Consider the following 13,765-nt stretch of genomic DNA (forward strand, 5'->3'; position numbering starts at 1 on the left):
ATTTATTTGTATAGACGAAATACTTGTCCTGCTTATGTAACGTTTGTCTGTATGCATGTTCTATCTGGTTGAGTGTCTGCATGTTTTGCATCGAGGACCAAAGAACGCTCTTTCATCGGGTTGTACTTGTATAATCAGATGACAATTAAACTTGACTTACTGTGGTTGTCATTAGGGCAATTAATGTCTGCAGCAGAGCCAAACCCATAAATCCCGCTACCCAACTATTTTCTCATATTCACATTTGGTCTCCCTTCATGTACTTACTGAACCCTCATAAATACATCTGTTTACAGTGGTCCCCTTACTCCATTAGGGAGCACAATCCAGAAAGCAACTAGCTGCATCAAAAGGATGTCTCATGCCACTTTTTTTTTCATCTTGGGATCTTTGCTATATATTTTTTAAATTGCTCTTTGCCTTTATCCTAGTTTCTGCACGTGGTGATATGTAATGACACCACCAGGCCACCAGGGGTCATCCTGGTGACCTTGTATATAATGCAGTCCCGAGCTACAGTCTACCCTTCCAGGTTTGCCTTGCAGAGAGACAAGACCTCTTAGTGTACATATTACTTTATTAAAGCTGTCTTATACTCACACTGCTGGTGTGGTTATTGTCTATACACTGCACAAAAGAGGGAGGAGAAATTTCTGTGACTTTTTCCTTTATTTTCCCTGGGTTTACACCTCTCCTGGGAGATGAGTGCAGGCATAGTTGGGTACTCAGGTCAGCGTGGAGTGGGATAGGTTTGAGGGAGAAGCTGTGCCTCTCCTGCATATAAATTCAATTTGTTATCATATCTCTGTGGCAAAGTTTGCAATCCTGCTGGAACTAATCTTGCTATGACGCTTACCAAGCCCTCACGAAGGCAAAATAAAAACAAGGAGAATAAACTTCAAATTAAAGGATTTATTTACCTGTGATGTGGACTTTGGTTTCAAACCAAAAAATGTGGCGACTGTATTATTTTCCTTTGACTCGAAGAAAGCATCATAATCCTAGAACCAAACCGAGAGGGCATTAGTATGTAGAGTTTGGCATTTTTAAATAGGCCACAGCATTTGAGAGGAAGGGTGGAATTTTAAAAAGTTAGTTGGATAATCTCATTTCTCATATTTACTTATAATACAAGAAGACATTTGTCTCAGAGTTTATGCCAGCTGAGAGCATTCTCATTCTAGCCAGTTATTCCTTTGTGACCTGTCCTCTCTTTCATGGCCATTAATTTCACTTTGGTTCATCTAACACCCACTTGGAGGAATTTACAGTGGACACTTCAGCACATCTTTGGGATGTGGAAGAAAGCTGGGGCACCCAGGGAAAACTCACATGGTCACTGGCAGACCATACATACTTCACACAGACAACACCCAAGGTCAACATTGAACTCATGGAGCTGGAGCTGAGAGGCAGCAGCAATATCGAGCAACCAGCTGGATGTAATTATACTCTCAAAACTTATGCCAGTTAAAGATAAATTGTCTGCTTGAAAATTACTTGCAAAATAGCTTTTATTGAAAAATCACATTTCTATTGATAACAGTTAAATATTTGTCATGTTAATTGTTATAACCATATAACCACTTACAGCACAGAACAGGCCAGTTCAGCCCTACTAGTCCATGCCGTAGCAAATCCCCACCCTCCTAGTCCCACTGACCAGCACCCGGTCCATACCCCTCTAGTCCCCTCCTATCCATGTAACGATCCAGTCTTTCCTTAAATGTAACCAATGATCCCGCCTCGACCACGTCTGCCGGAAGCTCATTCCACATCCCCACCACCCTCTGAGTAAAGAAATTTCCCCTCATGTTCCCCTTATAATTTTCCCCCTTCAATCTTAAACCATGTCCTCTCGTTTGAATCTCCCCCTTTCTTAATTGAAAAAGCCTATCCACATTTACTCTGTCTGTCCCTTTTAAAATCTTAAACACCTCTATCAAGTCCCCTCTCAATCTTCTACGCTCCAGAGAAAAAAGCCCCAGTCTGCACAACCTTTCCCTGTAACTCAAACCTTGAAATCCTGTCAACATTCTCGTGAACCTTCTCTGCACTCTCTCTATTTTGTTTATATCTTTCCTATAATTTGGTGACCAAAACTGTACACAGTACTCCAAATTTGGCCTCACCAATGCCTTGTACAATTTCATCATAACCTCCCTACTCTTGAATTCAATACTCCGATTTATGAAGGCCAACATTCCAAATGCCTTCTTCACCACACCATCTACCTGAGTATCAGCCTTGAGGGTACTATTTACCATCTCTCCTAAATCCCTTTGTTGCTCTGCACTCCTCAATTGTCTACCATTCAATGTATATGACCTATTTAAATTTGCCTTTCCAAAATGTAGCACCTCACATTTATCTGTATTAAATTCCATCCGCCATTTCTCAGCCCACACCTCCAGCCTTCTTAAATCACCTTTTAATCTACGGTAATCTACCTCACTGTCCACAACACCACCAATCTTTGTGTCATCCGCAAACTTGCTTATCCAATTCTTTACCCCTACATCCAGATTGTTAATATATATAACAAATAATAGTGGACCCAGGACCGAACCTTGAGGAACTCCACTAGTCACCGGCCTCCAATCGGACAAACAATTTTCTACCAATACTCTCTGTTAAGAAAGAATTCTACTCGAGACTGGCTTGGAGATTCTTCTGCAGTTTTACTCAGGAAATGCAAATACATTATTGCATTTCATTGTAAGACAATCAAATTAATATACTTTTTGTACATTTTCAAGATGGTATAATGATGCTGTTGTTAATACCTCGTGCTTGCATTGTAAACACAGCACATCAGCTGAATAGCTGGCAAAGATACCTGACAATTCAAGCAATCATTTGTTACTAATTGCTCATTAATTTTCAAGCCCTGAAATCTGATGAATCTGTAACAGACTGAAAGCCTGTCTAATCTAATGCTCTGTGTTTTTTTTTTTGTCCAGGAAGTAGCGTACACTGCAAGAATGAGATTATGAATTATGGTCCATACTAAATCTCAACCTGAATTATTTTGAGAATTAAAACGTTGTGACTTTTTCTAAACAAAATTTACTCCTTAATTCATTCTTACCACAGTCTTGAATGATGAATTTAAGGTGAATTAATGCAAAATGTAAACACAAAGAGAGGCCATTTCCCTGAATTTGAAAGAAGTCACAACTGAACAGAACTCTTAACTGAAAACATTGACTATTTATTTTCATAGTCCAAGAGGACTCCTTTAATTTGAAACTTTCAAATGCCCATACGAATATACATTGCAATCACTAGTATTGGTGGTGCCTTACATATTTGCAATTGATTAAATTGTCATATTTATGTTACTTGCAGATAGAATCCATTGTGACATCAACTCCTGTCAACATATCTTGGTTATCTCTAAACTTGTCCATTCTAACACACTACAGGCTGGCCTCCCATTTTCCTTCCTCTGTAAAGGTGGGGTCACTCAAAACTCTGCTATTAATGTATTATCTTACACCAGCTTATCTTACACCAGGATGAATATCCATCACCCTTGCCTCACTGATTGACACTGGTTTCAACTTTAAAGTTCCAGCACTTAAAATTCCTTCAAGATTACTTTTTTGCCATGTAATAGTACAGAATATGTAATATTACATAAAATTGCCTTCTGACTGCCATTAGGCAAAGAGTCACCATTAATGGTGCCCCCTACAGTACGAAAGAAAGTGAAGTAAAAGTCCCTTTTACTGAGTGTCTGTGGATTCACCCCCAATGCTCCTGTAGCCTCTGCAGCCATAGACTTCCATTCAATCCATTGGCAACCCAAGCTCCAGGTCCAAATGTCTGATCCAATCAGGAAGCCTTCTTTCCCTCAACACCCTCTCATATACCAGCTCTGATAGCTGGCTCCCTTGATCCAATCTACAGCAACCTGCAGACCCATGTGGGTCCCCTGACTGCAAGTTGCCTGCAGCCACTGAGCCCTTCGCTGGTCTGCTGCCGTGGTCACCATCCTGTTAGGTTGTCTCTTCTGCTTCTCCTTCTCTACAGGGGGTGTTTTCCCTGTTTCTGGTGCCCTGCATTGGTCTGCTGCTCCCTGGAGCTTGCAACCCCTTTTGGCTGCTGTCGAGCATAGGGTTTTATTACAAACACTGTCAGCTCCTTTAACAGGCTGAAGTGCCAGTTGATGAAATAGACAAAGACGATGTGGTCAAACAATAATCATGGCTTTTATTAGCAGAAACTCATGGTACAATAATGAAAGACAATAGATGCATATACAGTTATATCCAAGGGGAGTGTCCTTAACAGTAGAGATAATGCACAGCCAATGTTAGTACAGCAAGGCTCGCCAGAGTGGGGAGACAGACAACTTGGCAGACATTCACCATAGTCTCCCCCCAGCAGAAGAAGGGTTAAAATCAAAAGGACAGCTGCTAGGAAAGACTGAAGCAAGCGATACATGGATACCATGTTTGGCCTTGAGATACTCTAACAGCCAAAATACACCAGTATTTAGCAAGCAATTGAAATATAATGAGATATCAGCCTATCAGGTTGTTTACGAATTCTGGTGCTTCATCTCAAAACAGGTGGCTCCTTTGCAACCTTGGGAACTGGTACAGGTCCTGGGTCAGTAGTGTGGGAAGGAATGACTTCTGGACCTGCTCCAGAATTGCTAGCGAGGGGCAGTGGAGCCTCAGCATGGCCATCTGAAAGCTGACTAGGGGTCACAGGCTGGGGGGGGGGGGGGGGGGTGAGTCCAACCTCTCAGGCTCACTCTGAGTAGGGGTGTGAGGAAGGGGCGAACCAGGCAAGGCCAGATCTCTTAGGGGTAAAGTGTCAGTACTCCCATCTGGGAATCTAACATGAGCGTAGTTGGGGTTAGTATGCAGTAGCTGAACTGGTTGGACTAGGGGGTTTGTTTTACGTGCCCGAGCGTGGTTCTTCAGCACCATGGTTCCAGGCTCAGATAAACAGGCTGGCCAGTCCATCAGAGTTCCTGATTTCCTAGGAAAGGCAAATGTACATTCATGAGGTGTTTGATTTGTTGCAGTACACAATAAAGACAGAATAGAATGTAGTGCCTCAGGCAGCACCTCCTGCCACCGGGTAACAGGGTAACCATGTGTTTTTAAAGCAAGATTAACAGTCTTCCAGTCTGTAGCTTTAGCCCTTTCAACCTCCCCATTGCCCTGTGGGTTGTAGCTCGTGGTACGGATGGTGGCAATTTTGGTATGAATGTAATTGGGAAAAGCAAAAATGCTGAAAATTCTGTCAAGTGATTTAATGACAGACGCTGACAAGACGTCAGGGCAGGGTATTGCAAAGGGAAACCTGGAATATTCGTCAATTACAGTAAGGAAATATACATTTTTGTTATTGGAAGGTAACGGCCCTTTAAAATCTAAGCTAATCCTCTCAAAAGGTCAGGTTGCCTTGATGAGAGTGGCCTCTGGAGCTTTGAAGTATTGTGGTTTGCATTCTGCGCAAACAGGACAGCTTTTAGTCAGTTTCTTGACTTCTTCCAGAGAGTAAGGAAGGTTGTTAGCTCTTATGTAGTGGAAGAATCTCGTGACTCCTGGGTGGCACAGTCTGCTATGGATCTCTTTTAGCCCCTCCAGCTGAGCACCAGCAGCAGATCGTGACAATGCGTCAGAGGGATCATTTAACCTGCTCGGTCTGTACTGGATCTCATAATTATAAGATGAGAGTTCTATTCGCCAGCGTGCCATCTTATCGTTCTTGATTTTACTTTTGTGTCTAGTACTGAACATGTAGGCTACAGATTTCTGATCAGTGACGAGAGTAAATTTTCTGCCGGCTAGAAAGTGTCTCCAGTAGCGAACAGCTTCAATAAGAGCCTGGGCTTCTTTTTCAATGGCAGGATGTTTAAGTTCAGGTCCACATAACGTGCGGGAGAAGAATGCCACAGGTCTGCCCTTTTGATTTAAAGTCTGTAGGGAGCTGTCAGCATTAGGAGCGTGCGGTTCAACCCTTTGGAGCAGCACTGTGTCTCTGCTCTCCCACCTCTGCCAGCGCTGACAATTTTTCCACCGTTCAACTCTCCTCCTTTCTAATCTTCTTCAGTAGGAAAACTGCAAGGCACCACCCACATTCCCGAAATGTCTTCACTTCTCTAATTCTGATCTCTCAACATTAGTGGTCATGTCTTCCCCAAACTTCTCCAACTTTGTTTCTTCCTTAGGAACAAATCATAAAGTGTACAGCCACAACCAAGCTTTTTTTTGTCACCTGGCCCAATGTCTCCTTATCTGTCACATTGTAGTAGTCCACACCCGGCCCACAAAATGGCCGATGAATGTGGCGACCTGGGGTGACATGGGCCATCATCCAAGGTGACCTCCCGCATGGCAGGAAGATGGGAGCTATGGCAAGAATGGCAGCCAATTCCAGGACGGCATTCTGATGACCCAGGGCCCTGATGTCAGCACTTAGGGCCCATATAAATGCGACAGTGCAATAAATCAGTCTCATCTTCCAGGCTTTGGTATCCTTCTCCACACCGGCATAGCGCGAACCCCAACAGGTCCAACTGGAAAATAAACCCGAAGATGACGGACCAGGCGGAGCTAGCAACCATCCAGGCTTCCAATGTTCTGGGTGTTGCAGCCATGCGTGTAGTTCTAGTAGGCTGAGACTCAGTTCCAGCTTCGACACATCACCGTCGATGACACCTGCTACTTCTACATCATGAGCGCACTTAATCAAGACACAGCGGCAAGGGTTATAGACTTCCTATAGGAGCCTCCAGAGCAAGGTAATTAGTGGGCCTCAAAGAGCTGTTAACCTGCAATTTCGGGCTCTCCCGGTGCAAGCGTGCCACCCGATTGCTGCACATGGATTGATTAAGGGACAGGGCTGTGTCCGCACTAATGAGCAAGATGCTTGCATTGACCAAAGGCCAGAAGCCTTGTCTGCTCTTCGAGCAGATCTTTCTGGAGCAGCTGCCTAAGGCTATCTGACTCTTGTTTATGGACAAGGACTTCAGTGACACTCGGAGGGTAGCGGCCTGGGCGGATATGCTCTGAAGAGCGAAGAAGGACACCAGCACCATCATAGACTACATCAGCAAGCTCCATGAACAGCCACCTGCGAGACTAAGAACAGTGGAGAGCCAAGTTAATAGTCCAGGACAATTTTGCTGCGATCATCAGTGATGGGGTGCCGAGGCCCATTGATGCCACCCACCCCCCTGCACTTCCAGGAAATACCTTGGTCAAATGTCATTGATGGCTGCAGCAGTTGGCCCACGTGATAGTCTCCTCTACGTTTGGGACTCCTTGTCGGGCAGGCATTTCCTGGTCGATACCGGTGCCAAGATAAGCATCCTACCCCCACAACGCAGGCCTCGACACCCACAATGGCAAGCAGGGCCCAGCACAGAGGGCAGCTCCTCCAACTGGACTTTTGGTACCCGCACCATCCCTCTGTTTCAGCAATGCCGCTTTACATGGACCTTGACCTTTGCGGCAGTGTCACAACCGCTCCTGGGGTCCGACTTCCCTCGTGCCCACTGCCTACTTGTGGGCCTCAAGAGACGGCACTTGGTGCACACCAAAACTTTGCAGACTACCTCAGGGGGAAGTCAAACTACCTGTTCCCCCACCTTGATTCTATAACGCTTTCAGATAACAAATTCGCCCGTGTCCTGGCTGAGATCCCCTCAAAAGTGGTGCCACAGTTCTCCGCGGCCGAGCCAAAGCACAGGGTAAGGCACCACATTCCGACCGAGGCCCCCCCACTCCACACCAGGCCACACTGGCTCCCTCCCAAAAAGCTCAGCCTAGCGAAGGAGTTTAAGAAAATGGAGGAGTTAGGGAGTGTGAAAGGGCTACAGGAATTCACCAGTATGATAAACATTTACCATGGATTCATACCGGCAACGGCCCGTATCATGCACCCCCTCTTTGTGCTGATGGCAGGCAAGTCAAAGGGCATTACCTGGGACAATGAGTCTGAGGGAGTTCCATAACGCCAATGATGCACTGGCCAATGCCACCTTGCTGGTACACCCCAGTCCGGAGGCACCTACCGCTCTGACAGTCAACACCTCCAGTACAGTGGTAGGGGTCATGCTGGAACAGCTCATTCAGGGCCAATGGCAACCCCTAGCCTTCTTTAGTGGGTATCACCTCCCCTCAGAGCTCAAATACTGCTCTTTCGACTGAGAGCTATTGGCTTTGTACCTGGCTGTAAGGCATTTCTGTTACTCTCTGGAGGGTTGGCAATTCAAGGTCTTTACCAATCACAAACTGCTGACCTTCGCCTTCCATAAGGTATAGGACCTGTGGTTGACCCAACAACAGAGACACTTGTCCTACGTGTCTGAATTTACAGCACATTGGGGGGAAAAGCAATGTGGTAGTTGACGGTCTATCATGCCCCGCAATTGAGTCAGTACATGCTCTGTCCCAGGGGGTTGACTACATAGCCCTTTCCAAAGTGCAGCAGCAAGACCCTGAAATCCCCATGTATAGGACAGCCATCTTTGACCTCAGGGTGGAAGACGTCTCCGTCAGCAGGGGTAACCTGACACTGCTGTGTGACGACTCCACCAGCAGCCCTCGCCCCAGTGTCCTGGCTGCATGGAGGTGCCAGGTTTTCAATGCCATACACAACCTGGTGCATCCTGAAATCCAAGCCTTGGTCAAAATGGTGGCTAGCACGTTTGCCTGGCATGCCCTATGTAAGCAGGTCAGCCAGTGGGCCTAGACCTGCACAAACTGCCAGTCCTCAAAAGTGCAGACTCCACAAAAGTGAACACACAGACTTCCAAACCAGCGCGGTGCAGGTTCACCCACATGAATATTGATATAGTGGGGCAGCTACCAGTTTCCCATGGGACGAGATACCTCCTGACCATGGTTGACCACTCTACGAGATAGCCTGTGCCAGGGCACTTGGCACATGGGTGTCCAGGTTCAGGGTCCCAGACCACCTAAACTCAGACAGAGAAGTACAATTTACCTCTGGGCAGTGCTGGCTAACTTCCTGAGTCCACAGTGTACCACCCTTAGGCCAATGGGTTGGTGGAGTAGTTTCATAAGGCACATGAAGGCCCGGCTCAAGGGTCCCAAGTGGGTGGACAAACTGCCTTGAGTCCTTCTGCGGATTCACACTGCGGTGAAGGAAGACTTCAAAGTCTGGGCAGTGGAGATGGTCTACGGTGCACCCTTAATCATTCTGGGGGGAGTTCCTGGCTCCCGACAAATGACTAAAGACCCCTTACCCTCCCTTGAGAATTTGCGGCAAAAACTGGAGTCTCTGGTCCCGCGACAACACCCACCACACGGCCAGCCAAAACATAACATACCCAGGGGCTTAAAGACTTGTCAGTGTGTGTTTGTGCAAAGGGGCGCACACCAACCCTGTGAGGGTCATCAGGGACAATGGCTCAACCTTTGTCCTCGAGATTGGCAGTAAGGAGGAGACCTTTACCATTGACCATTTGGAATCAGCATATCTGGGCTGTGACTAGCCGGTCTCCACTCCTCTCCGCGATGCAAAGGCAGACCACCCAAGTCAATGGACAACAGCCTGATCGCTGGCTTTTTGGCGGGGTGGGGGGGGTGGTGGGTTGTGTAGGGCCCCACGCAGAGTAACGGACTTGCCCACAAAATGGCCAACGAACAGTGTGACTGAGTGGACCTATGGGTGGGGGGGGGGTTGACACCAGCCGTCATCCCAGGTGACCTCCCGCACGGTGGGAAGACGGGAGCTGTGGTGGGAAGACGGGAGCTGTGGTGGGAACGTCGGCCAATCCCAGGCCAGTGCTCCAATGATGCTGGGCCCTGGTGCCAGTGTCTAGGGCCCATTTAAATGCGATGGCCAGTGCAATAAACCAGTCTCGACTTCAAGGCTTTGGTGCGCATGTCGTTCTTCTCCACGCCTGTATAGCACGAACACTTTCAACATTGATTTTTGGTTGGTAACTAAATGACCAGATATTTTCTGTTAATTTATTAAAATAATAGCAGCATCGTAAAGAAAATCAGATCTTTTGCATGCAAACCTACACAAGGACTTAGGTATTACAGGGGAAGCTATTGAGATCTATGGATGCTGGTAAGTTAAATTAAATCTTGCTAGCAAAAACCAATATTAATATCCTTCACAGATTCTGGATCAGTCGGGAGTCAGTTTGGCTTGCCATCTGCTTCAGACTCTCACTGCCAATTTGAATGACAGAGACAAAGGTGGCAAAAATTCTCCCTCTTCCTCAGCTTTTCTACTTTAATTGCTGAATACACAGGTATTGAAAGCAATAGTTTCACCTATTTATTTGTCCAAATGTTACCCAATGATCTTCATGATCCCATTAGCATCAAATTCCCTACCAAAAACATACATATCCTTAGTTCTTCTACAACAGCATGACAATGTAGTGAATACTGGAGCAAAACAAAGAACCTGCTGGAGGAGATTAGTGGGTAGAACAGCATCAGCAGGAGAAAAACAATTGTCAATGTTTTGGGACAAAATTCTTCATCAGGTACTGTTGATACTTCTCCTGGAGTATAGTGGGCAGTTTTTAAAGAAAAGATGTTCTAACGTTTGAAAAGGTTCAAAGGAAATTCACTAAGATAATAGGACGGGGCAGCATGGTTGGTTTAGCAGTTACCGCAATGCCTTTACAGAGCCAGCAATAGAGACTATTGTTCGAATCCCATGCTAATTGTAAGGAGCTTGAACGTTCTCTCCACGTCTGCATGGGTTTTCCCCGAGGGCTCTGGTTTCCTCCCACCATTCAAAACATACCAGGGATGTTGGTTAATTGGGTGTAAATTGGGCAGCACGGACTCATGCGCCAAAATGGACTGTTACCATGCTGTATGTTTAACATTTTAAAATTTATATTCCAGGAATTAAAGGGTTATCATATGAAGAGTGTATGACAGCTCTTTATAGACATACAGCAAGGTAACAGGCACTTTCGCTCCACGAGCTTGAGCCACCCAATTAACCTACGCCCCTGGAATATTTTGAATGGTGGGAAGAAACCAAAGTACCCAGAGGAAACTCGTGTAGTCATGGAGAGAATGTACAAATTCCTTACAGACAGCGCAGGATTTGAACCCCGGTCACTGCCATTGTATTCGTTGGAATTTATGAAAATGAGGAGGGGGGATCTCATTGAAACATTTTGATCGTTAAAAGTCATGGGCAGAGTAGATGTATAAAGGTTGTTTCTTATGGTGGGAGAATCTAGGACAAGGCAGCACAACTTCAAGATTGAAGGTTGTCTACTTTGAAAAGAAATGTGTAGGAATTTCTTCAGCCAGAGTGTAATAAATCTGTGGAATTTGTTGCCACAAGCAGATGTGGAGGCCAGATTATTAGGTATATTTAAGGCAGAGATTGATAGGTTCTTGATTAGCCAGGGCATCAAAGATTCTGGGGAGAAGGCCGGGCAGCAGGGGTGTGGGAAATAGACCAGCTCATGATTAAATGGTGGAGCTGAATAGCCTATTTCTGCTCTTTTGTTTTATGGTCTTGTTTGGTCTTCAAAATCAGCTGTCTTGCAGTGGAGTGTAGTAAACTTGAGATACATGGGAGAGTGTAGATGCTGGAATCTGGAACAACACACAATCTGCTAGAGGAATTTCTGTGGATCAAGCAGCATCAGTAGGAGAATATTATGCTTGGCTGCAACCTACTAATTACCATGATAACTGCTCTACCTCAACTGTAAAAATGCAAGCAAGGGTTTCATTTCATTTTAGAGAAATGAAATAGATATTCAAGTGGCATAAAATTCATTGGTTAAACCCGGTTTCTCTTTGGGAGGGAGTACAGAGTACCCAGGAATGGGGTGGTTATGAAGAAGACCGCAGAGCCCACCTCACTGACAAAAGACAAAGGAGGAAAAACCCAACACCCAACCCCAACCAACAAATTTTCCCCTGCAACCGCTGCAACTGTGTCTGCCTGTCCCGCATCGGACTTGTCAGCCACAAACGAGCCTGCAGCTGACGTGGACATTTACCCCCTCCATAAATCTTCGTCCGCGAAGCCAAGCCAAAGAAGAAAAAGAAAATGTATAGCTATTAAAAATTAACCATTGCTTTAAACATTTAAAAAATGATAAAACAAAACTGTAAAATAAATAACAATATGTGACAAAAAATGATTAAAATGCTTAAATACATTTAAATTCACCCACACAAATGTAAATATCCTGAAATTTCTCCACCTTGGTAGAGCTGCTCCTCTCCTTCAAGACAGATGGGTTTGATAAACCTGTTCCATGTTCTACTGCGGACAAAATTTTGCACTGTAACTGTTGGGAAATTGCAGAGCTGGCACCCTGATAATGGATTCCATAACATAGTTCAGAGGGCAGTTGGAACAGGTCACTGACAGGATTGAAATGAGCATATTAGGCCAGATAAAGAGCTGCAGTTATAATTTGTGATAGTTGACTGAAACCACTGAGATCCATGAAAACTATGAATACAGCTCAAGGAACTGATGAGTTGGACATTAAAGGCCATTTCATGTTTGGCCTCCACCTTGAGACTGGCTACTGAGCAGATGGAAAAATGGGAACTTACCCTTCAGACCACAGCCCTAAAAAGCTGCTCCAACGTCCCATTCACATCCAGAGGTGCCTCGTAGTGCCCTCCAGATCCATTGGAGGTGGGGAAACTGGTACCATGGCGCCATCTGTCATAAATACTTGGCTCTATGGTTCCCAGAACAGTTTCAGTTGTGTGGGGTGTTATGGGTAGGGAAGACGGCCATTGCTCTGCCATGTTTTGAGCCGCAGAGAGCGGCCCCGAAGGCCGAAGCGGTCCTGTGTGGCTGTTCCAGCCCATATTGGCCACCCCCATCAGTCCCTGTCGACACCTCCCGCTGCCCTGACTGCCCCCGCTGAGGGCTCCCCTTGCCCCTGACTTGGAGAGAGAGGGGTGAATGGGGAGATGGGTCGTGGGCTGAAGGCATCAACATCAGCCCGCCCTTAAACAGCTGCTTAGCATAGCTATACATTCAGATCAATCAGCGGAGGGCTGCGCTGCGGAGATTACCCCTCTCTGAGAAGGGGTTGGAATATGTGGCTCAGAGACCGCCTCCACACGTTCAGAAAGGTATGTGATCATGCGTTTTGGTGGAGTTTCTCTGCCTTTACATCTCAACTTCTGGGCTGTCTGAAATGGCTTTAAGATTTGGGCACCACATTACATCAGGAAGGAGGAATGTATTAGGTCCAGGATGAAAGTTCTGGTGAAGGATCCCACATTCAAAATGTTAACTCCTTCCCTCTCCACAGATGCTGCCTGACCTGCTGACTGTTTCCAGCATTTTCTGTTTATATAGCCAGTATGATGCATGGTTTCAAAATAACCAAGGTTGAGAACTAAATATTCTAAGATACAATAAAATTCTTTTTTTCCTGGAATTCAAGCAACCAGCAAAATTAAAAAAATAATCTCCCAAAATATAATAGGTAAAAATACAACAGTTTAAAATTGGCAATCAGTTCCCAAAACATGCAACACACAATCTCAAGCAACCAGCAAATTAATTTATCCAGCATCTATCTATCCCCATGGGTGCCGGGTACCAGGGGTTTTACTGAACTTTGAGAAAAGTAATATCGTAATAGGTCTGATATTAAAGAAGGGGATAAAGGCAATAGGGAAGAAGGATCTTAGTTCAGAACAATCAGTTTAGAGATGGTAATAAACAGTAGAGGGCAGAAAAAAATTGATATGAGTTGGCTATGGGCTGGGTAATGCTGGACAGGTCAAAT

At 45.5% G+C, this 13,765-nt stretch overlaps 1 protein-coding gene across 4 annotated transcripts in view; it reads right to left on the minus strand.

Moving 5' to 3' along the window:
- Positions 1-13,765, minus strand: part of sh3bgrl2 (SH3 domain binding glutamate-rich protein like 2) — a 104,163-nt gene that overhangs the window by 23,834 nt on the left and 66,564 nt on the right. For 2 of the 4 annotated variants that reach the window (XM_069887416.1, XM_069887419.1), the window contains one exon: positions 921-1,001. The exons of 1 other annotated variant lie outside the window; for it this stretch is intronic. In XM_069887416.1, coding sequence (XP_069743517.1) covers positions 921-1,001 — 81 coding nt within the window. Of the gene's footprint in view, positions 1-920; positions 1,002-4,198; positions 4,999-13,765 lie in introns of those variants that run through there. One more of the 4 variants, XM_069887417.1, reaches the window with a different exon arrangement.

The sequence above is a fragment of the Narcine bancroftii genome, chromosome 6 (genome assembly GCF_036971445.1).
Source record: "Narcine bancroftii isolate sNarBan1 chromosome 6, sNarBan1.hap1, whole genome shotgun sequence".
Lineage (NCBI taxonomy): Eukaryota > Metazoa > Chordata > Chondrichthyes > Torpediniformes > Narcinidae > Narcine > Narcine bancroftii.